The sequence below is a fragment of the Pararge aegeria genome, chromosome 5 (assembly GCF_905163445.1).
Source record: "Pararge aegeria chromosome 5, ilParAegt1.1, whole genome shotgun sequence".
Lineage (NCBI taxonomy): Eukaryota > Metazoa > Arthropoda > Insecta > Lepidoptera > Nymphalidae > Pararge > Pararge aegeria.
Window position 1 is genome coordinate 18,666,010 of NC_053184.1, and position 27,508 is coordinate 18,693,517.

General features: G+C 35.3%; 1 protein-coding gene across 1 annotated transcript; it reads right to left on the reverse strand.

Moving 5' to 3' along the window:
* Positions 1-25,746, reverse strand: LOC120623985. The gene is made up of 6 exons (XM_039890283.1): positions 25,526-25,746; positions 24,220-24,466; positions 22,618-22,771; positions 3,047-3,236; positions 1,584-1,821; positions 1-165 (listed from the first exon to the last, which is right to left on the reverse strand). The coding sequence occupies exons 1-6, from the start codon at positions 25,744-25,746 to the stop codon at positions 1-3; spliced, it is 1,215 nt and encodes a 404-aa protein (XP_039746217.1).
* Between the last annotated feature and the right edge of the window lie 1,762 nt (positions 25,747-27,508).

Genomic DNA, 27,508 nt, shown 5'->3' on the forward strand with positions numbered 1-27,508 from the left:
CTATGACATGAATACCTCGCAGGCCCCATCTCCTCCTTTATAAGTGTTTTCAGCGCAGAACAAGTTCTTGGTAATATCCAACTGCGGGGTGCGGACTTGGCATTGCATGTTACTAATCAATGATAAATCCACGAAGCGAAGGTCTTCACTTAGTCTATTACTTTCCTGCAATAATAGAGTGAAAAATTAAAGATTTCAAACCGAGGAGTTTTCGTAAAGTGAAGCGAAGCGGTGATATCCTAGTTAGGCGGTGATAGGTAGGGTAAGGTTTCGGCTTTCCTTTCGTGGAGACCGAGTTAGAGTCCAGGCACGCACCACTCACTTTTCGGAGTTAAGTGCGTTTTAAATTTAAGCAATTAAAATATCATATGCTTTAAACGGTGCACGAATACATCGTGAGAAACCTGTATGTATCAGAGTTCTCCTCCAGAACCTCAATCTCAAGGGCGTGTGAAACATGGTAGACTACGGCCTTAACCCTTCTCACTCTGTGAGGAGACCCGTGCACCGTAGTGGGCCGATAATGAAGAGTTTTTTTGTTAAATTCGTGAATTTAAACAAACATACATCACTTTAGTTATATCATAACCATTATTGACATACCTTTTTCTCAAGTCCGATAAAAGTAAAGTATGTAGTTACTTCATACTTAAAGCTTACTTAATACTTAAATTACAATATTCCTTGGTAATCAGAAGTAGGGAAAATAATAACAGTTATATTGGCAGCACGGACAAAAAAATGGACACGCACATAACTCTCTGTGACAATCCAAAAAAGTATTAATTAATTAATTAAGTATATCAATAACTGAATGCGCTATTAAGCTGTGGAATGTGATTCTATCTTTATTCCTTTTGAGACAAATATCATTTATACACGTGGAAACGGCATAAGGCGGTATAATTAAAAAAAATACGACACCTATATACGCCACATGTATAATTTATATAATATAATAAATATACTACGACAATACACACATCGCCATCTAGCCCCAAAGTAAGCGTAGCTTGTGTTATGGGTACTAAGGTGACTAATGAATATTTTTATGAATAATATACATAAATACCTATAATATACATATAAACACCAAAAAAAAATGATGTGAAAAAAAATTGAAATTGTGATGAACTGAAAAACATTCATGTTCATCACACAAACATTTTCCAGTTGTGGCAATCGAACCGGCCGCCTAAGTTGTATATGTTCGAGTAACACTACTAAACTGGAGTGGTTTGATGCTTCAACATCAGTTGTGTTCACGGTTTCTGTACGTTCTTAATTCTGGGGATGCAGTCCAAAATGGTAGGGGGCAACCGTAAGGAGGCAGTTGTATCAAAGCCATACATCGGAATGCTTAATCGCTTGAAAGCTCGTCCTTGTAGTAACCAGCCTCGGTTGATCCCCTCCAACAGAACAGACTAGAGACAATTTAAATATTAAAAAAATGCCGCTACCAAGGATCGAGCCTGGAACCTCTCACTTGTAAGACCACAGCTTTCAACACTGCGCAGGGTCGCGAAACCAGTTTCTCATTAAATACATATTATAAAGTTAAAACAAGTATACAGATAGATTACCATATCAGACCCCCAGCCGAAAATATCTACATCTCTTGGTAAATCAGAATTTGGATCTGCCAGAGGAATTGGAACGAAGTTTTCATTGAACATGAACGGATTGACTGTCCTCATGACTGCAACGTCCATATCGAGGTAGTCCGTATCGCTAGCGGATGTTATTGAGGCAATCGGCACCAGCATCCCCTCTCCGCGGATCTGGCTGCCAGCTCTCACCTCAACATCTTGCGGATTCACACTGAAAGCAAGACAGACAGTAGGTAAGTCAGCAGCATTCATCTCAACATCTTATCAAATCACCAATTATTTGTCCATGTGCACATTTGTCATATGTGCGTGACCTCAATTTTCTGACATGTTATTTAATTTAATTTAATTTAATTTTAATTGCATTTATTTGACATTCAAACTTAGAATTGTGATTAAATAACTAATACAATGGTTTAATATGACACTATAAATCTCAGAACATTATTTTATATAATTGAAAACAAATAAGATTAATATTAAGATGACTTAATGTCTAAACCAAATCTTAATGTCTAAATTTTGCATGTTAATGTATTAACAGAATATGTTGGAACTTTATATCCTAAACACCAATAATTAACCCATATTTAGCAAAATAAATATTTCATTTCATTTCATTTTCATTTCATTTCATATATACATGTAAGTCATCACTGGCAACTATGGGCCTCATACGAAGGATCAGAGTCACTCAGCGGGCGATGGAGAGAGCTATGCCAGGAGTATCTCTACGTGATCAAATCAGAAATGAGGAGATCCGTCGAAGAACTAGATTTACCGACATAGCTCAGCGAGTCGCGAAGCTGAAGTGGCAATGGGCAGGGCACATAGCCCGGAGGACCGATGGACGTTGGGGTCTTAAGGTGCTGGAATGGCGACCCCGCACCGGTAAACGCAGCGTAGGTCGGCCCCCAACGAGGTGGACGGATGACATGAGGCGAGTAGCTGGGAGGCAAGCGGCCCGGGACCGTGTATTGTGGAACTCCCTACAAAAGACGTGGAATGGTTGACATGATGATGAATGATGATGATGATATACAGAAGAGTTTTTTTTTATAAATATAAATATACTACGACAATACACACATCGCCATCTAGTCCCAAAGTAAGCGTAGCGTTATGGGTACTAAGATAGCTGATGAATACTTATTTTTTTTTTTAACATAATACACATAAATTCTTATAATATACAGATAAACACCCAGACCCTGAAAAACATTCATGTTCATCACACAAACATTTTGCAAATAATAAAAAAATATTATAAATCCGGAAGTGTGTGTGTATGTCCTTTCTTAGCGCCCAGACTAAAAATAATAATAATGATCCGGTTTTCACGGGACTTGCAAAAAAAACGTTAAAAACGCGGACTTAAAAACCTGAAGCTCTAAGCAATGATAGTGAGGCCGTAGGAAAAAAAAAAGTTTACTTACTCATCAACGCAGTGCGCGGCAGTCAAAATGTAATGCTCCCCGATTATACTGCCCGAGCAGAACCTCTTACCCTTAACGAGTATTTGCACGATAAATTCGACGTACCCAGCTCCACTTGCTAAGCTGCCTCCAGCAATCCGTCCCTCGACTTTGTCCGACTCACGATCATTCTCAGAGTGAAAAACCTTTTCTGAGGGGGGATACGTACAGAAAGTAATTTTTAAATTTTTTTTTATTCTATTACAAGTTAGCTCATGACTGCAATCTCATCTGGTGGTGAGTGATGATGTAGTCTATGATGTTAGCGGGCTAACCTGTTAGGGGATATGGCAGTTATATTAAAACAAATCATCCCTAATCGTTTTTTACACGATCGTACCGCAACGCTAAATCGCTTAGAGGCAGGCATTTGTCTGTAGAGCTGCCTCCCAGACGAGACCCGCGAAAGTCAGAAATTATAAAGTCCAAAATAGCCCTTGCCTGGCAATATTCACACTTTTCATTATATAACAACTTGGTTTGGAACATAATATAATCATTGCTTTAGTGTCGGAGGTGGGCGTGGCGGCTGGAACGCAGTTTTAAACTTTTCCTGACGCCAGCGTCTCTATTGTTATTGATCCAATGTAATCTGATCATAAATAAATGAATTTTGATTTTTTTTTTTTTAATTTTGAATAAACCCATTGCAGGCCCACATCAGAGCACGGGTCTCCTCCCACAATGAGAAGGGGTTAAGACCGTCCACCACGCTGGTGCGGATTGAAGGTGAAATTTCATCTTTTGCTTGGACACCCTTCATACAAAAACAATACAAAGCAGTTTACCCGGAAAACCCGTGACCGATTGACTCAGCAAACAACATATTACGATGTGAAACAACATCACACTGGATGGAATGAAACACGCCTAGTGACGTTCCGTACATGCAAGAAAGCTATATACTTCTCATAGGATAGTTCACCTTCGTAACATGAATAAATTACCCACATATATAATATATAATTAGAAAGTAAATAATTTGATAATTAATTACTCTTATTTATATAAAAAAACGTCGATAGCGCGATACTTCTCATTCACCTTCGTAACATGAATAAATTACCCATATATATAATATATAATTAGAACGTTAATAATTTGATAATAAATTACTCTTATTTATATTAAAAAAAACGGTGATAGCGCATTGGGTAGGAGCTCGACTTCGTTTTCGGGGGGCCAAGTTTGAATCCCAGCACCCACCTCTAACTTTTATAAGTTATTTGCGTTTTAATTAATTAAAAAAATCCAAAAGTGCACGACTCATTAATAAACTAGCTATCCAATTATTTGTCAATAAATAACGAAAAAAAAACACATGAGTCGAGCAAAATAAAAAGAAAAAAAAAAATTAAAACAGCTGTACTAGGAAAGTGATGCACAGGCGCCCCTGGTGGAATAAAATGTACATAATATCTATAGATATAGATATATCACCATCCATGTTAATTTTACATGGATATATATAGATATACAGTCTTGCAGTTTTCGTTTTTTATTAATTGAAATTAAACTACACTGAATTAATTAATCAATCGCATTCAGTGACCTACAATCGTCGATTAGAATTTTTTTTTTTTTTAATTTAACTCAAATAATGGATTTTTTCACAAGTTAGAGTGTTTTCGGGTTTCACATATGACGGACAGGAAATATTTTTGACCTATTTTGGTGTTTTTTTCCAATTCTATTGCAGTAAATCAATTTTTTAAAAGTATGGAATTAATCTCCATTAAATTATCTCGACAATAGTATGCAAAATATCTTGATTCCGTGAACTAACAAGGCTATAATAATAAAAATAGCCACCGAAATGAGGCGAAAATATTTTCGCCTCAAGCAAAGCAAGCAATATAACTTGCTTCAACGGTGAAGGAAAACATCCTCAGGAAACCTGCATGCCTGAGAGTTCTACATAATTTTCTTAAAGGTATGTGGAGTCCACCGCACTGGGCCAGCGTGGTGGAATACGGCCTTAACCTCCTCATTGTAGGAGGAAACCCGTGCTCTGTAGTGGGTCGGTAATGGGTTGATTTTGATGATATAAAAAATGTGAGTTATTGTATCTCGACCGCCCAGTAGTCAGCATGTTCGACAGCGGAACACGAAGTTACATTTTTAAACTAATTCATGATTTAGTTCTAGTTCGAGCAAATTGATTGAACGCTCTATCAAACTGCTCTCTGTCTCTGTTTCAGCCGTGTACACGTATACATGAAATCAAGAAACTGAGACAGAACGCATGCGCAAACTAGCCTCACCTGCGAAGTGTCAGGCTACTAATATTAATTGTGCCGGTGTAATAACAGGCCCGGAGGCTTAACACCTTTGCCTCAAATTTATGGACACATGGCGGCATGTTTCCGGACGTCCCTCGACGGCTCCTTGCATGTCCTGTGAAGTGTTGCTTTGTTTATAGGCGGGCCATCTGTATGGTACGTCAATTATTTGTATAAAAAATAGGTGTCAATTGAGTTCTCATAAAGAAACCACTCAGGTATCAACAATCCATTTACAGATACCCTTCCCAAATGCTACATAGTCAGTACATATTCGAAAATTTAATTGATGTCCATAAAAAAATACAAAATTTTAAAAAAAAAATGGACTGTACCAATATTAATATTAGAAGCAAAAATAAACTCGTTGTGCAGTTTACTAGGCTACAAAAAATTCATTCAAGGGCAATTGTATATTATTTTATAACAAACTAGCGGACCCCAGCGCCATCTTAGAATTAGAATTAGAATTATAAATAAATAAATAAATAAATATACTACGACAATACACACATCGCCACCTAGCCCCAAAGTAAGCGTAGCTTGTGTCATGGGTACTAAGATGACTGATGAATATTTTTATGAATTATATATACATAAATACTTAGAAAATACATATAAACACCCAGACACTGAAAAACATTTTATGCTCATCACACAAACATTTTCCAGTTGTGGGAATCGAACCCACGGCCTTGGACTCAGAAAGCAGGGTCGCTGCCCACTGCGCCAGTCGGCCGTCTAAGCATCTGTCGGGCTGATTTGTGAATCTAAACCATCCGAGGTGCCACCCAAACGCATACCAAAAAAATCATTCAAATCGGTCCAGGCGTTTAGGAGGAGTTCAGTGACATACACACGCACAGAAGAATTATATATATAAAGATTACCAAATTAAATCTTTGAGATGTCTCTCAATTAGTTCAAAGTTTATATAAAACGTTAGCTTACATAAAAAACCTATTATAATATTAAGGATAACTTAAACGATACAAAAGCTTGGGTGTGAATTGCTCTAGCTTCATAGCTTAATATAAATAAACTGGGAGATGGTGATAACAAAAAAGATTTACCCGGCTAAGTTTGTTGTGGGCTATTCTTAGACCAGGGCGCGTTTGGAACCCTCGTAGCTTTAGGTTTAAGTTAACGAATTTGGTTATCAACATCATCTCACTACCGTGTAATTCTAATGTACCTACGCATTAAAAGTGCCACCTATGGGCCTACTTGAATAAAGATATTTTTGACTATGACTTTGACTTCGACCCCATTACCGGCCCACTACAGGGCACAATGGACTGTGGACTCCACACGCCTTGAGAACTTTATGAAGAACTCTCAGGCATACAGGTTTCCCGAACGAAGTTATCACCACCCCCTTACAATTATATAAACATATATGTATGAACGCTTCGTAAGTGCCTGTGATAGGCCTACATGAATAAAGAAATTTTGAATTTGAATTTACCAGGTTAAAGTGAACTTTTTCCGCCAACGATACTGCTTTCACTAATTTTGTGAGAAGGCCTGCATTTCAGGCTCATTAAAAAAGTCTGCTTAATGTTAAAAGCTAACCAGGCGTAAAACAATACTAATTCAATCTGAAATGCCTATGAAAGGAGAGTCATGATTGCTGCCATGCAATGAAATTCATAAATGCCAAAGAATTAGTGTTTCTAAACACATTGTTTAAACTTCATCCATAGCCTGTAGTGGTGATAGCTCAATGCTTAGAAGTTCCACTTAACTTTTGGTGGCCTGAATTTGAATGCCAGCACGCACTTCAACTTTTTAAGCAATTGAAATAACACTTGCTTCAACGGTGAAGGAAAACATCGTGAGGAAACCTGCAGAGAGAGTTCTCTATACTGTTCTAAAGGGCTTGTGGAGTCAATCGGTTCGCAATGGGCCAGCGAGACAAAAATTATATCCCCCGGTTATATCCCCAAACGAGGGATTTAAATTAACGTGTCCACATAATACCTGACCTTGCTAAGCACGGGAATAGGGAATGGGAGAAATTTACCCCCTTTTTTATTACACATATATTATTTGGATATTATTTCCACTTGTGTGCAAATGCGTGGAGAGTTGAGAAAACTGTCGGAGAGAATAAATTTTTATCCTTTCCCGGGGAGAGAATTGTCTCATGCTAGCCCTGCAGGTGATTGCAGTCAAGGATTAACTTGAAGTGGAATAAAAAAACTATATGTTCCAAGTACTCAAATGCCTCAAAAAGGTCACGAAACACCACTAGCCATGTTTTATAGCCAGGTGTTTTAAGAGTTTAGCGCCCGCATCATTTATCCGACCATCATTTTTTAAATTATGCCACTAGAAACGAGCTAAATTAGTAACATTGTAATTGTATAATAATTGATTTAAAATATTTTTCCAAGACCTCGCTGAGCGTTGATGTTATTTAAATATTAGTTGTTGCCAGCGACTTCGTTCTTGTAAATGTTTTGATGCACATCAAAACCTATTCCTATGTTGTTCTCTGTTTCCTGAACTACCACTATTCAAAAAAGTAGGTGCAAATAATTTCCACCAGAATTTCCAGCAGTTTCTTTTTTGTAACATATGTATGTGTGTATATATATATATATATAAAGTATATACACACACATATTATTTTTGAGCTATACTTAATTGAATGAAAAAGTTAATATTCAAAATTATATCTAGAAGTACTCTTAACATAACGGTCGCTATTCGTTTCTAGTGATATAAGCTGAAACGAACGTACACTAAATTCTCCTTCATACCTCCAATATATATAACATAATTTCAGTTTCTATGTAACTAAAATAGGAGGCAAAATACTTAATGTATTTACATTATCGCCCATGCATCTACATCCGATTGTTACTTAGTAAGACGCATTTTCGTTTCAAAACAGAATCCCTACTATAGTCGTAAAAATGTAATAGGCCCGTTTTGACATTTGTCATCGCGACGTAACTAGTTATGGAACCATAAGACTCGGGACTCGATACTCACGATAAATCAATTCCAGTTTTTGTCAGTACTTGATTGATATTATTATGTATTGTAAAGTGTTCGTTCGTTCAAAGTATTCCTTTAACTTCACAACCAATACGCGTGACTGGCTGTTGATTATACGTCCATTTTTCAACATGTTGAAACAGAGTTAGTACTATAAAACAACAAACACAAAAATCGAGTCAAATCACTATGTTTAAATTAATGTCCAAAATAGAAGAGCCATAGTTAACGTAATAGTAAACAATATATATCAAACTTAAACGAGCGCACAGTCAACTTTACAAGACGAGGAACGAAAAACTGCGCAGTGCGCGCGGGGACGCTTCAGTCATGTGCCGTTTGGTCAGATACATCAACCCAGACTCATTATTTAGAACCCATTTTGAGAACCAAGCTCATTCTTTGTAGTAAAGATTACTACACAATATTTAATTTCGATATTCAGTAAAAAAAATGGTAACAGCTCTAGTATAAAAAAAAAAGACTAAGAACGTAACTGTTTTCGGAACGTTTCGCAACAATTATAAATTGCATGCTACGATAAAGTAAGCGCAAAAAGAATACTCGCGATATATTCTTTCATATTATTTAACGTCCCAAAAAAATTTACGTATTTTTTAAAATACTGTATGTAATTGATTATTATTTTATTGTTTCTTTCAGTTTCGTTCCAAGTTACATTCTATGGTCTTGCACAAATGTCAAAACGGGCCTATTATATTTTTACGACTATAATATTATAAATGTCAATGTAAGTTTGTTTGTTACGCTTTCACGCAAAAACTACTAAACTGATCCTCATGAAACTTTGTACACATATTCTTGGAAGTGTTAAAAGTAATATAGAATACTTTTTATCCCGACATTAGGCTCGGTTCTTTTGGGAGAGGGGATGATTGTTTGACGATTTTACACCATAATTCCGACAAACTATAACCGATTTAAATAATTATTTTTGTACTATAGAGGTTATAATATGTGTTTAATTTTGCCCCAACTGTGGTTGGAGATAGAGGACAGAACTCCTCAGCGGACAGCAGCAACCCCCATTTAAGGCTTAGCGATACTGAATACTTTAATTTTTTTTTAGATCTACAATTAAATTTAATGCCACATCAAAAAACAAAATCAAACGCAGACGAAGTCGCGAACAATAGTTAGTAAGATTATAAAAATGTTTAACTTCAAAAATATTTCGACCTCATGCTCAATGAAACAAAAAAATCCATCTCACGGGAACACTACATTCTTCCGGGATATGTATAAAGAGTAAGTAACATCTTCTATTTATTTATTTTATTTATTTATTATTTATGTACCATAAATTGTGATTGTGAACGTAAGATACATGTGTACAAAGGAAAGCTTATCTCTATAAGAGATCTCTTCCAGCTACCCCAGGATGTGAGTAAGATGATTAAATTGTGGTATAGGTCAAATAAAGGTACAATATACTTCATAACTACTAAGTATATTTAATATATCTAAATAATAACAAAATTCTACATACTAATACAATAACATTTGAATATACTATATATACAAAATACATAAAAATAATATAATAAATATTTATATAATATAAATATAAATATAATATAATTCTATCTATATATATAAAAGAGAAAGTGTGTTGGTGTGTTCCGTATAGGCTCCGAAACGGCTGGACCGATTTCAATGAAACTTTCAGGGAACCTCCGCATTGACCTGGCAAGTATTCCTGTAAAGTTTGGTGACGATCAGCGCACTACTACTTTTGAACTGTGAAACTGTCAAATACAGCTTTTATTTACTATGATGGTATTCTATTGTCGGGTGTACATGGGTGTAGATAATGATCTTTACCCGCTCGAGAAGAGAATAGAAGAGAATGAATACGGATAGAAATACATACTTAAATTAAAAATGTAATGATGTAAGTTTATTGTTTAAATATAATAAAGCAAAATCTAGCCTGGCGAAGCGGGCTGGGTACGCTAGTAGGCTATATTTATTTAAAAAAAAACTGGAGCTCCATAAGAAAATTGCAATAATGTTATTGCAAAAATTTTGCCTTCAAAATGCATTACTTGGCGTGCGCTGGGAAAACTATTCAGTTCTACATAAAACAGTTATTTTTAGAGAAACACTTTATCGAAACAATTATTTTTAACACACGATTTTATTCATAAGAATAGGTACACAACTTAAAAATATCTGTAGAACTACGCTTAAATTGTAGGCCACAATAAAACAAAAACAAAAGCGGACGAAATTGCAGCTAACAGCTAGTTTATAATAAAACTGTAAAGGGTCGAATTCTGTACACTGAAGATACTATTCTGATTTATTTTTTCTCGAGGGCACTCTATCATCATCATCAGCATTACTACAACCCATTACCGGCCCACTACAGAGCACGGATCTCCTACCACAATGAGAAGAAGTTCAGCCCGTAGTCCATCACGCCGGCCCAGTGCGGAATGGTGGATTCTACACACTTTTGAGAACATTGTGTAGAACTGCATGCAGGTTTCCTCACAATGTTTACCTTCGCCGTTGAAGCGAGCTATATTTAGAACAAAAAACGCACAAAACTTGGAAAAGTTAGAGAAGCGTAACAAAAAACAAAAAACTAACATACTTTCCCTTAGCCAGCTGTATAATACAAAACATGCATATGCTAAAAATATAGATATGGAAGGCCCAGGTATTCAAATATTCACTGCAATACCCATAATGTTCAGGATGGCACTTAGCACCATATTTCATTAATTAACATTATTATTGAAGCTAAATACCTAGTTTCTCATATTAAAGTATTCATTTTATAAAAGACATCATTAAAGCCCACCAACCAGCTTTAGAGCAGTGTTGTGGGTCTCTCCTCTATAAACCTGACTTCCCACGGAGTGAAATAAAACAACTAGACTGACTCTAATACTGTATATTAGGCTTCTCTATAATTCATATTACTTGTTACCTTCAAATGACTCTACTACCAGTTCGGAATGCTGTCTTCGGCAGAGAAGACCACTGGCAAGAAACTCTACCGTTGCTCTTTTATTCAATCAATTAAAACAACTTATAAACACAATTACAACATTGTCATATGTAATAACGCTAGGCCCTTTGATACAAGACATATAAGACAGGTCGACCATAACTACTATTATCACTTATAACATCAGGACTTTTGGAACAAGTTGTTTGTATAGAGCAACCTCTGCTACATAAACTGTCGGTATAAAGTTATGCTAGGGCTCCATATATGATACCTAAATAAACCAAAGGATGAGATATACTTATCTGATGCTACATCAGGTACAACCATAGTACCAACAACTTTTAACAACTTATCTCAACTCCATCACCAGTATATACGACTCTTGTTTTGCCACAACAATATTTCGTTAAGTATGTCGTTTCCATTATAAATCATCTATTCCCAATTTGTAACGTTCTATCCACAATACTTTACTTAATCTTCTATTCTCCATTCATTAATTTTAAATCCGTCCTCACTTTTCTTTGCCGCCAATCTAACTTGTCAAACTCGCGTCTCCCGCCATAGATCCTATACTTTTATTTGACAGTCTAATAAAGTCCATTATTCTATTTTCAATACATTATCAATGAGTATACAAACTATGATTTGTTGATATATTTAATATAATCATCGGGTTTATCATAGATAAAGTGCTGTAATTCCCTATTTCCTAACACATACTAGTTAGAAAAATACTTACCGAAGTCGATATACAAATTACGTTTGAAACTAAATCACATCTAAATACACGAAATAGGCATAAAAGACTAGAACTGAACACGACACGACTGACAGAAAAGTATGGCAGTAAAACTATACAGGTTTAGGGAGCACTACTACACAATAGTCTTAATCTTTTAAATCACTTAAAAACAAGTTAAAAAAGCATTGTTTAATTTTTTTATAAACGCGCCACCTTTTGTATTTTTGTGTTTGTTTTATTTCTGTATCGCACTAAACTAGATAATATAATATTACCACTTCTTTATGTTCATTTTTTAATTTCTCATTAAATGAAACTGTTTCTTTTGAGAATATATGTCTTTAAAACTAAGCGTGCTGGTATACGAACTCGGCCCCCGAAAGTAAAGTCGAGCGAGCCCAATGCTCTTAAAAACTCAATAATCGGACCTAATCGAAAAACTAAATTTTTCTTCATTTTTGCCTGTCTCTCGGTATCTTAGCCACGCATCATATTATTACAAATGAGAATAATTTAAGTTCATACTACGAGGTTAGACATAGAATACTTTTTATCCCGAATTCAGCACAGTTCTTCTGGTAGAAAATATTTTACGATTTAACTCCATTACTGCGACAAATGTAAACTTCTCAGCGGACGGCAGGCGGCAGTAAATCCCTTACTTAAGGCCTTACGATACTGAATCCATTAAAAGTGTTGCCACATTTATGAGGACTTCACGCCTAGGACTGAATAAAAATGTTTCAAAACAAATTATCCCTTGCGAAAACTTTGTTCTTAATCGAATTACAAGATTTAGTTTCATATCATACTACGTAAGGAGTTTATTTGTTTACCCAATCTAGAACAGTTTTTTCGATATTTCTAGTGATTTTGGTAAAAAACAGTAATAACTCTTTACAAATAAACTTATGCCCGTTTTCAATAAACCTAGGCATTGCTTTAAATGAGTGGTTAAGTTAGCCGATGCCTATAGAAAAAAAAACGTTCCCGAGGTGATAACTATAGGTGAGCGGTAGACATATTCCTAGGAATCGTTTTAGATTAGGCTTAACTTATTTAGGTACCTTTATGAATACTTTGTGGGGATGAATATATGCTTTTATGACATGATACCGAAGGTTTCCTAAGTTTAAACAATATATTTAAACACATTTAACTAATCGTGGTTACTACACGATTGATGAATTCCTTAACGACAAGGGTGATTGGAAGCAGGCCACTCCGCTCTACTCTCTCAGAAAACAGAAAAATTCTAAAGATTGTCAAGCTATAAAATTATGTTGGAAAAAAGCAATCTGCTGAGTTTCTTGCCGGCTCTTCTCAGTGGAATCTGCCTTCCAAACCGGTGGTAGAGTCTAAACAAACGGACTGACGTTCCAAAAGTGCTTATGACTAGGCCTATTTGATATAAATTAATTTTGAATTTAATTTGAATTTGAATTGAATAGGCATTGCTTTGTTTGCCGCGTAGGCATGAAGCGCGTTGCTTTCGTTATTAATTTTTGTTTTATTTTATGGATACATTTGGGTACAGTTATTTTACCGCATTATGTAATTGCTTTTTATAACATAAACCTACCTATTATAATTATTGTTGGAAAAAAGCTTTTTCTCAACAAATCATTTGATACGATAAAATCAAATAAACCTTTTCCCAAGAGTAACATTAGGCAATAAAACACGTTTTTAATATGGGAAGTAGATACAATATTTTGACTGCTTCGTTCTATAATCTTTACTTGACGACTTAGCTGGTGCAGTGGTGAATGCTGTGGTTTTAAATGGAAGGTCCCGAGTTTGATTTCCGACGGGGGCATAAAGAAATTTTTTATTTTTTTTTATAAGTATTTATATATATATTAATCTTAAAATTATTCATCAGTCATCGTAGTACACATAACACAAGCTAAGCTTACTTAGGGTCTATATGACGACGTGTGTATTGTCGTAGTATATATATTTATTTATTAATTTATACAAAAAACCATTTCTTATCTATGTAATATTATAGTATGTAGTATATTGCTTAAATATGTATATACTTATATATATTATGTATAATATGTATGTAGTATTAGAATTTATGAGTAAGTAGTTTATTAAAATTATTTTGTATAAATATATATTTTTTTTTTCCTAACGTCAAAGGTTGTCTGGAAGAGATCGCTTTAGTTATAAGACCGCCTTTGCACGCTCTATTTTATTTTTATTATTTTAAGTTTCTTCTGTATTTGTGTTTAATTTATATAAAATGTGTGTGTGCAACATCGTTACAACAATATTATTAAAGACTTAAAACAAACAAAAAAAAATGCAGCGTTTTTGGAACTCTCTGCAAAAGTACTATCCTCGGTAATGATGATGATAATACAATGACCTGCAAAAAATTATCAAAATACTTTGAATGTACAGAACTCTAAATCTCTACATAGTTGTAGCACTCTGCTTGATAAAAGAAAAAAAATACATAATTTATCTCGACACTGTATTTTCTTACGCTATATGCGTTAATATGATGTGTAAATTGTTTTTTTTTTTTGAGGAAAAATCCTAGCACGTATGTCCGTCACATCATTTGGCTGCATTTATACACGCCTGAGGTGGCGAGTGGCTAGTTTTTAAAGTCAAAGTCAAAGTCAAAGTCAAATATATCTTTATTCAAATAGGCACATAGATGGCACTTTTGATGCGTTATTATATACAAAATGTGTACATAGCAGTGAGTAGTGATGGCGATAACTACAATCGTAAACTTAAAACTAAAGCTACGAGGGTTCCAATCGCGCCCTGGTCTAAGAAGAAGCCCACAACAAACTTAGCCGGGTGTTCTTTTTGTTATCACCATCTCACATTGTCATTAGGAAATATTTAAGAAGCAACCTGGTTAGAGCAATTGTTTACACCCAAGCTTTTTTATCGTTTACGTAATCCTTTATACTATAATAGGACTTTTCTATAAGCTTTAGCTTAATACAAACTTTGAACTTCTTTAGTGACATCCCCAAGATATCAACCGGTAATTTATTGTAAAATTGTATACAATTTCCTTTAAATGAATTGCTTATTTTGTGTAGTCTAGTGTACTGCACTGCAAGTTTATTTTTGCTTCTAACGTTCAAATTATTGCAGTCACATTTTCTTTTAAATTTTGATATATTTTTGTGAACATACATTAAATTTTCAAATATGTATTGGCTATAGAGTGTCATTATTTTAACATCTTTAAATTTATCTTTCAATGACTCTCTCGGACCCATTTTATAGATCGCACGAACAGCCTTCTTCTGCAGCACGAAAATAGTGCCAATATCAGCAGCATTACCCCATAGTAAAATTCCATATGATATAATGCTGTGAAAGTAACTAAAATAGACTAGCCTAGCAGTTTCTATGTCTGTCAGGTGGCGTATCTTCTTTACTGCATAGGCAGCAGAACTAAGCCTGTTCGATAAATTATTTACATGAGGGCCCCATTGAAGTTTAGCATCTAACGTTATTCCTAGAAATACTGTTGTATCCACCGGGTTCAATTCCTCATTATTAAGTAGTATAGTGGTTTTTACATGTTTAACATTTGGTAATGTGAATTTTATGCACTTAGTTTTATTTTCATTTAAAACCAAATTATTAGCTTCAAACCATTGTACTACTTTAGCGAGATAGTTGTTTACATCGTCTAAAGCTAATTCACGTCTCTTAATTTTGAACATAAGTGATGTATCATCAGCAAACAATACTATCCCGTGATTGTCCTTAACAAGGTAAGGCAGGTCATTAATGTAAATAAGGAATAGAAAAGGTCCTAATATAGAACCCTGTGGAACACCAATTTTCACAAATGACCCATTAGACCGCTTTCCATTAACGTCTACCATTTGCACCCTATCACGCAAGTAGTAACTAATCAAGTCGAGAGCTACACCCTGAATTCCATAGTGGTGTAGTTTTCTGACTAACGTTTTATGTACAACACAATCAAACGCCTTAGACAAATCACAGAACACACCAAGTGCATCATGTGACTCCTCCCAAGCTTCAAATATATTATGTATTAGCTCAACACCAGCGTCGATAGTTGAGCGACCCCGTGTAAAACCAAATTGTTTAACGTGGAGTAAATCATACTTATGAAAATAGGCAAGTAACTGATTTAAAATAAGTTTTTCAAAATTTTACTGAAAGTGGGCAGTACTGATATTGGTCTGAAGTTAGTGGGGTCAGAAGTACTACCCGATTTAAACAAAGGAACTATTTTACTATGTTTCATTAAGTCAGGAAACACACCACAATCTATACAGTTATTAAATATTAATGCTAAATCGGGTGCAACGATATCAATTAGTGATTTGAGAACTTCAACGGAAATGCCCCACAAGTCACTTGTTTTTTTATTATTTAATAATTTAAAGGCTTTAATAACGTCAGAGCCACTAACATGGCTGAATTTAAAAGCGTTTTTACACTCGGGCACGTTATTCTTCAATAGAGAGAGAGCAATATCTGGTGAAGAGTTCAATGATTTAGTGGTGGAGATAGGAATGTTAGTAAAAAAGATTTCAAAAGCAGTAGCCACTTCGAAATCAGATGTTAAGTCTTTATTATCTACATTAAGTTTAAAGTTATTATGCCGCGGTGGTACTCTTCCCGTCTCCTCATTAATTATTTTCCAAGTAGTTTTGATTACGTTATTGCTATTTTTTATTTTATTCTGTATGTATCGGGACTTTTCCAAGAAGCAATCGCGTTTAAAACTACTGGAACATAATTTAACACAATCTCTAAACTCAGCATCAGTATTGTATTGACGTTCTGCATAAAGTTCGTACATTTTTTGCCTACTCTTATGCAGTTCAATTAATGCCCACTCACTAAAAACTAAAGCATCAGTCACCACAACCGACTTACTAGTGAATATAGAATTAAATAGTCGTTGAAACGTGTTGAATAAACAGCTGTACATCTCATTCGGACTTGTCCCCGATTGTAAGAACGGGAGGTCTTTGACGAGGCTAGTTCTCATTTTTTCTATGCGGTTTGATGTCACTGGTACAAAAGTAATTTTATGTTTGGAGACATTTTTCTTCACATTTTCAAATTGAATTAATTGACCACAATGATCAGAATCTAATTTATTAATTATGTGTTTACTTATTGGAATTATATTCGTAAAAATGTTATCCAAACATGTGGCGCTAGTGGCAGTAATTCTTGTTGGTTCCATGAACATATTTGTAAGATTGTATGTTTTAAATAAATTTAATAAATTAACACTTAAACAATTACGTTCTAAGATGTTTACATTAAAGTCTCCGCAAACTATTAACTTTTTATTTGACTTTGATATTTTAAATAACACTTCATCCATTACCTTTTCAAAAAGTTCAAAGTTAGACAAGGGTGGTCTATATACAGTGACAATTATTAATTGCTCTAATTCGACCGAGGCTAGCTCTATTGTCCGTTCAACAGACAGGCTCACAATATCATTTCTGTTTTTAAATTTTAAATTTTTATTTTTTAGTATTAAAGAGCCTCCATGAATTGCAGTAACTCTGGTGAACGAACTACCAACCTGGTGGTTACCAAAATTAAACAAGTAGAGTTTTTATTGTTATTGGTTCTTATGTTTATGTTATACATGATCTGTTTTGTGTATTTATTTATAAATAAAAAACAAAAAACAAGGACTGGACCGCAACAGTTTTAATAGCTTTAATAATTGTAATAACGATTTTACGCTCACAGCATCAGCGCAGCTGACTAGGATCTGCCGGCCAGGAGAACAACCAGCTATTCTAAGCTACTCATGCTGACATCCACTCATGCTCTCTTCAGCAATGAAAAAAATCTGCAGCAATATATTAGTAGGTACAGCAATTTGAAAGATGCCTCGTATTACTATTTTGTTTTCATTTAAGTTCTGTTTTTTTTTATCTGTTTTCAACTTATTTATATTTAGGGTGCAAAATTAAAAGATGTTAAGACTAATATGCATTTATTAGTATAAGAATTACATTCATAACTATTATAGTATTATAATTAAACTTAACTATGCTCGGCCATTTTTTGGCACGAGTTTCCTACGAGGTCTTACAATTAATTCCCATGGGAAGCATGGTAAAAAGGTATCTCGATTTAAAGCTAGCCTCCGGAATTCGCTGCGCTGATATGCTATACAGCCGGTTCTTAATTAGCAGGCATACTATGGCTATCCCGCGGGTATGCCTACGGAACCACTTCATTATAGAGTGTTTATTTCGTTACAACAATATTATTAATGTAAACTTGCGAACCCGCATTTGTATTTTTTCAGATAGTCATGGCGGTTTGGTAGTAACACTACAACTATACGTCTCTCAATTTTGTAGTTTCAGTGAACCTTATAACTAAATAAATAAAGGTACCTACTAGTGGACCTGCCAGATAGGACCTTCTGCCAGTTAAAGCACCGGGTCCAAGTAAAATGCGCCACTATCCAGGAACCAATTGAAATTCACACAGATATCCAAATCTGTCCAGTCGATTAGGAGTTGGTTGACATATTATTTTACTGAGACACTAGCAGTCCCTCGCGACTTCGTCCTACGTCCGTACCAATAACTTCTGTTAAAGTGAATTTGTGCAATACAAACTTATTGCACGACGTTGCATCGCCCGCCCGTAGCCCGATTATATGCCTAAGAGTCATAGGATATTGTCTTATCGCATGTAGCATCACTGAACAATTCGGATATCAAATTCAAAAAAAGATAATTAAATCTAACTGTGAGCTCAAATACGGATTTTTACACAAACCTTACCTAAATAAATTGATAGACGTGTAGGTGATAATTTTTAAAAGGGATCATCTTTTTGTTACATGATTTTAACGCAACTTTAACCATTTATTTTAGCGTAAGCTCTCAAAAGGAGAAAAAAACACTGATTTCGGAACATTCTTCATTTATGCTATGCTCCAACTAGTCTTAGCGTGATGATCTACTATAGCCTAGACATCCTCGATAAAGCAGCTATCCAACACTGAAAGAATTTTTTAAATCATACCAATAAATCCTGAGATCATCGCATTTATAAATTAGTATAAGATTCGACAACTCCACAAAGGAAGCTTCTGCATTCTGCGCCGACGGTATGATCATGCGTTTTGTCCAACGAATTCAATCTCACTCTCTTGTCACAGGTTCATTCATACAAACGTTTCCCGTAAGAGATTGCCTGCCAACGCCATAAGGCCGCCATTAGCTGATACCCTGAGCTTTTGTTAATATAATCAGCTATTGTAAAGCTATTTTATAATAAAAATCTTTGCACTAGAATAACTTTACAATAGCTGATTTGTTAAAGAAGTTAGTAGACTATGTAGGGCCCCCGTAGTCTACGCGGTTGCAACCGCGGGGCACAGCTAGTCATTAAAAATCATATGTGTTCTATGGCATGGAATACACGGTGCGCAATGCTTACTCGCACTAGGCTGGGTTTTTACCTTTGATTGGTGCGGTAGATGACGTGATGCTTTTATATTCCAATCAGTTTTCAGTTGCACTCTATTCTCTAACTCTCACAGTCCGACGGGACGGAAGCACAGACACAACCAGACAGAGATCAGACGCAGAACGTCAGTTTAACGAGCATTCCGAGACACGGGGGTGTATCAACGCCAGCTTACAAACTCCGGGCTGTACTAAGAATTTCATGATACCAACGGTTTTCATTGGCACGATTCGGGGTCGAACTAGGACCTTGTGATCATCAACCGACCAACGAGGCTTAACTAAACTGACGTGATATACGCGAACAAAAACACAATCTCAATTTATGTTATTTTAATTATAATAATTATAATTTGGCTTATTGATAATAATTATTTATTCATTTATAACTTTTCCAGTAAAACATACATTATTTTTAGTATTAATTCTTAAGCGTATTACGTATACAGCGTGTAACATAATTACGATTTAATATTGAAGGATGCACAAGTATATTTCATAATGAATCACCCTGTAAAAATATGAAATCAAAAGAAGCATATATATTTTTCTATACCAACGAATTCACATCATACTAAGTGTTTTCTTATGGCAACCTTATTGAAGATAAAAGACCGACACGCGCATATTACCTCCGGTACGCGATGCGTACCTAATAAAGTGACAAGAGTCACTTGATTTTAATTTTGATTTCATGTGATGTTAGGGCTACTATCTAATTTGAAACTATGACGATGGTTAAATCAAAAAATAATAGCGATTCGGTTTCACAGATAAGTCTCAGAGACGGTAAATAATGTACCTCTAAACCCTGTAAAGTATTATTTCGGTTTTCATTTACACGTTGTATATCTGTGTTTATTTGTATCATACTGCATAGTTTTATACTAGGTTGGGCTTTGTGTAACATTTGTTATATAATTGCAAGTTTTACTTTATTTTATTTTTACCTTTCGTTTTCTTTTTTTTTCTAATTATTATTATTAATGTATAGATAATAATTATATCAGTGGCGTCACCTTGGCTTGGTGTTCCAGCTGAAAATCAGCGCTGCATTCTTATCAAGCAATGTAGCAAAATACTGAGCTGGAACCTTTTACTAGGTTGTGCCACACATGACTTATCATGTTACGTTATCTTGGAGTTTCTGCTAGTTGTGCATTGATCTGAGCTCAATACACATTCATCACAAAATACAAATATTATGATAACAAGTACCAATACTAGCGAAATGGACTTTACATGAAAAAAAACTGAAATCTATAAAATCTCTAACAATTTATTTTAAAAATAATATGATCCTTTAATGTGTATGATCTATAACACTTATTTGAGAAAATAGAAAGCAGACAGTAACTATTTTACTACTAGGTTTTATAATGATTCAAGTACAGAAATATGATTAAGACAAAATGTGACAATTAGCTCAGATTTTATTGTAGGTAACTATAACAATTATCATACCATAATAATCAAAGTTGACACTCATTTTATTTTTAATAAATCTGCCCCAGTGTTGATGTAAAAAAACAGGACTAGCTTCGGATTTGCGCACCATAACACTACAGTTTTTAACCCAAACAAAGCTATAATTGTATTCTATAACGAGGGAACAACCCAGTATGCACTCTATATAAGAGTGCAACGGATTAGTGTAGGATAGTGACAACGGATGGCACCACTAGTCCTCTACCTAGCGCTATCATTTGTCCCGGGCGTAACACAATATTCGATGCCCCCCCCCCCCCCCCCCAATGTCATCGAGCCCTGGGGCTCTTCTCATGGCGAGCTTTCGCGCTCACCCCACTCCCCCGGTGACGCCGTAGCGACCCCTCAGGTGGTCATCGGCAAGTGTCCATACGAATAATAAATAATATTCGATGTCTTTGGTTAAGAGCTTAGGTCGAAGTAACCGATGCAGCTGTCTCCTCCGGCACTCCTGAGACTTACTACACCGAGCATCAAAGCACTCCCGGGTGTTTTCGGCCGACTATCCGGCCCTGCACATTGGCGCCCTGATTTCGGTTTTTTCTCACAACTAGTGTTGTTAACATACGGACGTTACCCTCCGTCTACGACGTCTCATTTACCACAGCAACTCCCCGGAACGAACGTAACTTCTTAAAATTCATTATACTTATTGTTGGCCTGGTGTAATAAACCTTTATTTGCACTTGTTAAATTATCATTAAAGAAAATTGTAGATTGTTCAACCGACTAACGAAGATTTATGTCAACGTCATTTATTAATGAGTTAATAATTGCAAATTTACCTTTGTAGTCCCTTCATGCCTTTCGTTATTTTCTCTTATTTATTGTCAATGAATGATATGGAATTTTTAATCTCCTGCACCTCCTGCCTAATACATTTCAGCTGAACATTTATCAATGTTGAAGCTAATCTCTAGATCCCTTTATGGTCTCAACATCTTTTCTCTGATAAAATCCTTAAATCCTGTGGTCAGTAAATTTTCTCCACCAGAACTAACTTATACAGGGCTCTCATTTGATTTCTCCATCGAAAAACCATACGAAGGTGTATTCAAACTTACTAGTATTAATCCGACGTTGCGTTAATATAATACGACTCACTTTGTTTTACAAGCAGGTATGGATAACATAAACTTTTTAATACCTCATTTGTTACGTTCTTCCCGTGTTACTTTCATACTTGGTCTCCCTACACGAGCCGACAATGACGTCTTTTAATTAAAGTCGTATTTTGTCGTCTTAACTATCATTTTAAAACAAGAATCACCTGATCAATTTTATGCCGACTTTTACTAATCCACGCCTATAGTTTTCATTAGTTTATATTACTGTTATTAAAATATTCTTTGATACCGATGGTATAAAAATCTAACAATTTTCTCCGCGATTCCTTAATAGCATTACGTTTTATTTTTTATCGATGCAGAACTGTTTAAATAGTTGCTAATGGTACTTATGATCATTATAACGATCCGGATCACCGCCATTATGATTATCACCATCATAGTTATCACCGTCATGATTACCAATATCATCAAAGCTGCCATCATTATCACTACCATAAGTATTAACTCCATCATAATTATCACCGTTATGATTACCGCTATCATGATCGCCACCATCAGTCCCACCTTTCTGTCTACAACCAAAATTGTTATCACTGTTATGATTACCACTATCCTGTTTGCAACCATAATTACCATTAGGATTACCACCATCATAATTATCACTATCATTGTCACCACCATTTTGATTGCAGCTACAAACATCATGTTTACCACCATCATAATAATCACCACTATGATTACCTGCACTGCTATCATAACCCCCGAATTGATGATCCCCAAATGAATTTCCTTTGTACTTAATATTGTCATTGATGAATTTGCGTATATCCTTTGCTAGGACGCTGGTAAAGACGCTAGGTATATTGTTTCTTCCACAACCTTTGTAAGATATATTGATTCCGACAAGTTTTTTATAGTAATAACGATCAGTTGCTGGGCCACCCCTGTCGCCCTAGAAATGAAAAAGAGTAAGCATATTTTAATTTCTCCGTTTATCTAGAACTACTTGTTGCCCACGAATTCATCTGCGTTGATTGCAGTTTTTAAAAAAAAGAGAATATCTCAGTGTCTCCGAATTTCTCTTAAAGATAAAAGTATATTTGTCTTCAGGATGCAACGTTTTCTTTCACAAAATTTTGCTACGAGTGAGATGAAACGCGGACGAAGAACGCGGGCACCAGCTAGCCAAATATAAAGAAACTGTAAATTGCAACATCGCATCATCATATCAACCCACTGCATGCATCAAAAAAAAAAACACAATGAGAAGAGCTTAGGCCGTAGTCCACCAAATAGGCCACGTGCGGATTGGTGGACTCTACTCGCCTATGAGAATATTATGGAAAACTCTCAGGCATGCAGGTTTCCTCACGGTGTTTTCCTTCACCGTTGAAGCAAGTGCAAGTTTAATTGATTAAAGCGCACATAACTTAGAAATATTAGAGATACGAAGCTCTAACTTTTCTAAGTTATGGGCCTAAAGGAAAATTGAAGTTCCAACAACTGGACTATCACAGCTTCATCCTCAACATCCCCAAACTAAAATCGAATCCGGTTATGTAATGAATAAATACCTGGCAAGTCCCTTGTACTCCTGTACGATGGGTTCCAGTGCAGAACATGTTCTTCGTGATTACCTCATTCAAAATGTAATGGGATTGGCAAAACATATTATTAACCAATGGTACATTCACAAACATTAGCTGGTCACTTATTTCAAAATCGTCCTGCAATAAAATAATGTTCAAAGAAACTAAACTGACTTCCTATGGTATGGTCCTATGGTCTGCGGTATAAGTTAACACTTACTTATTAATATACCTTATACTTAACTATACTATTAATATAAAGAGCATATGATATAAAGATGGATAGATAGATAAATTTTTTATTGCACACAATTAAGGGATAAATATAATATATATTAAAAAACATAAATACAAGAAAAATAAAAATGCGGGATCTCCCAATTAAAAGACAGAGGCTCTGCGCCTGGGGTGTCGAAAGGTTTGTTTATAAATACATATATTAAAGTTTAAACAACAAAAAAAAATAGATTACCCAATATTTTTTCCCCCAACCAGATACTACGACTGAATCTGGTAAATCAGATTCAGCGTCTAATATAGGAATTGGAAAGAAGTCTATCCTGAACTTGAAAGGACGGACTGTCCTCAGGACTGCAACGTCCATGTCAAGTTCCAGAGGGTCGTACTCGTCAGGAATTGCTATTGAGGCAATCGGCACTAGCATCCCCGCACCGCGAGTCAGGCTGTCAGCTCTCACCTGCATATCTTGCACCTTCACACTATAGTGATAAAGAGTATAAATGTCAGCAGCATTGGCTTCGAAATGCTATTTAGTTTTGTCTATTTATTTCCGATATAAATGTGTGCACTTAGAAGACGTAATTGATTTATCTAAATATATCAAGATTCTAGCTATGCGGAGAATGATATATAGAAGGGGAAAACCGAGGGATTTTTTTCAGATAATGGCCGCAATCTGTTAGCTCCTGCCAAAGATAAAACTAAATTTTTATACCACGACGCAAAAACGATGATGTGTTATACTTTCTTTTCGCACCGCAAGAGAAGTGGTGCGAAAAGTGTTGACTCGATTTCCCCTATGTTTTCCCGTTTATTAATGAATAGTAGTAGAGCTTCTTGTGACAGAGCTCGTCCGGGGAAATACTATCGCCACGCTTATTTCGGCCGCTAAGCGGCATTGTTGCAATGCTGTGTTCCGGTCGGATGGGCGTGGTTGCCGGTGTAATTACAGGCACATGGGCTCAACACCTACGCATAAAATTGATGGACAAACGGCGGCATCTTGCTGGACGTGTTCTTTGCATGACCTGCGAAGTGTTGATCTGTTTATAGGCAATGGTTTTTCACTGGTGGGGCCACCTGATGATCCGTCAAGTATTACTATAAAAAATAAACTACAAATGAGAATTCTTGTCACGGCTATATTTCCCAAATTGAGGAACTATTTTTTATTTATCTTCAAATTAGCCCTTGACTGCAACCTCACGTGGTGGTAAGTGATGATGCAGTCTAAGATGGTAGCGGTTTAGCCATCTTAGGCTTACCATCAAGTGAGATTGCAGTCTAGGGCTAACTTGTAGTGGAATATAAAAAAAAACCTCTGAGAACATTGTGGAGAACTGCGATGCTTTCCTTCACCGTTAAAGCAAGAGATATTTTAATTGCTTAAAACGCACATAATTATAAAGTTGGAGGTGCATGCTAAGATTCGAACTCGGCCCCCCGAAAGAGAAGTCGGAGTCATACCGACTCGGCTATCACCGCATTTTATAATAATACTGCTTAATGCCATAGTCAAAATTTTGTCGTTTACTTACTTATAAACGCAGAAAGCGGCAGTCAGTATGTGATATTCATCTATAATACAACCTGAGCAGAACTCGTGATACTTAGTGACTATTTGCACTTGATAACTAAAATTCTCTTCATCTTCCGGGACTTTTTCCCCCCCCACAATTCGTCCCTCCACTTTATCTTCCACGGGAGCATTCTCATTGATGAAAACCTTTTCTGAAAGTGGATCATGCGTTAACAACATATTTTTTTACAATTAAATACGACTATTATATGAATTAAATACTAGCAGATATTTTTGCTCGGGAATTCATCATTTCTTATTTGCTGTATACAAAATATTATCTAGAATGAAGTGCGCAGGACATGAAGTTCAATTAATTAAATTCTTTATTTGCATGATTGCAGATAAACAAGTTTGATCTTATAATAAACAATAACAAGTTCCGTACAATCTGCCATTCTATGGCATGCAAATTATAATAACACTTTAATAATGAAAAATGTATTTTGCAATTTTATGCAAAATGTCAGTAAAATTAAGGTATCAGATCTGTAAAATTAAATAACAATGACAATTAAAATTAAATAATATAAAGTGAACCAAAATATAAACCTACTAACTGTTGCCCGCGACTTCGTCCGCTTTTGTTTTTGTTTTTCAAAAGACATGTTATGTATTTAGAATATCTAAGCCTGGTGTAAAATCACCAAACACTTTCGTCCCCTCTCCCAAGAGAACTGAGCTTAATTTCGGGATAAGAAGCATCCTATATTACTTCTAATACCTTCAGGAATATGTGTACAAAGTTTCGTTATGATCGGTTTGGTAGTTTTTGCGTGAAAGCGTAACAAACAAACTTACATTCACATTTATAATATTAGTAGGTATAGGGATAAACACTATTAAACCTTGAATTTTAGATTTTCGTCTACTGAATAAAACTGATGAAGCATAAGCCGTTAAATAATTTTAATCTCAAATTTAGGCAGAGGTATGCAATTAAAGTATTTAGAGTATTATTTAAAGTAATTTGTTATAAATTGTTATTGCCATACATGCCAACATTTCCTTTACATAAAGTGAGTTTTACTTTGGGCCATACTAATTTATTACCACGCCTACAATCCTTCACCTGCTGTTCCTTTTTAATTCAAAAGTAATGTCCATACTATTTTACAAATAAGCACATTTCCTTCATTCACATGCAAGAGTCAAATATTGAGTCTTTTAAAGATTACATAACCATGCACTATCAAAAAAAAAAAAATTACATATTGTGTGGACATATTCTCGGAATATCTACATGTGATCACATCAGAAATGAGGAAATTCGTAGAAGTACTAAACTTGGCAGACATATACACGGATCAGTAGTCTAAGAACATGCATTTTTGTAATTTTGTTCCATTAGGTGTACAAAAAAGTTTAATTTCATTTAATTTTTCGTGTTATTATAATTGAATACAATGGAAAGCATTTTACCCGGAAAACCCGCAGCCGATATACACAGCAAACAACTTATGAAGGAAAACAACATGACGTTGGATGTAATAAGACAAACCGAGTGACGTTCTGTGCATACAAGAAATTTATATATTTCTCACAGACTAGCTTACCTGCATACGAGTAACATTGATAAATTACCCACATATATCTGTGTATAATTAGGAGGTCAATAGTTTGATAGTTTATTACTCTAATGCCAGTTTTCACTAAACCTAGGATAATGGGCTTAATCGGATAAATAAATAAATAAAAATACTAGGGCAATACACACATCGCCATCTAGCCCCAAAGTAAGCGCAGCTTGTGTTATGGGTACTAAGATAGCTGATGAATATCTTTATGTATAATAAACATAAATACTTATAATATACAGATAAACACCCAGATACTGAAAAATGTTCATGTTCATCACACAAACATTTGCCAGTTGTGGGAATCGAACCCACGGCCTTGTTCTCAGAAAGCAGCCAACTGCGCCAATCGGCCGTCAGTCGGA

Bases quoted from the DNA above. Each gene is read 5' to 3' on its own strand.
- LOC120623985 (XM_039890283.1), bottom strand. From the start codon at position 25,746: ATGTTGTTAACGCATGATCCACTTTCAGAAAAGGTTTTCATCAATGAG. The intron at 24,467-25,525 runs GTAAGTAAACGA...TTATCACTATAG, and splicing joins GCCGCTTTCTGCGTTTATAA to TGTGAAGGTGCAAGATATGC. The intron at 3,237-22,617 runs GTAATCATGACG...ATCCCCCCTCAG, and splicing joins TGGCAGCTTTGATGATATTG to AAAAGGTTTTTCACTCTGAG.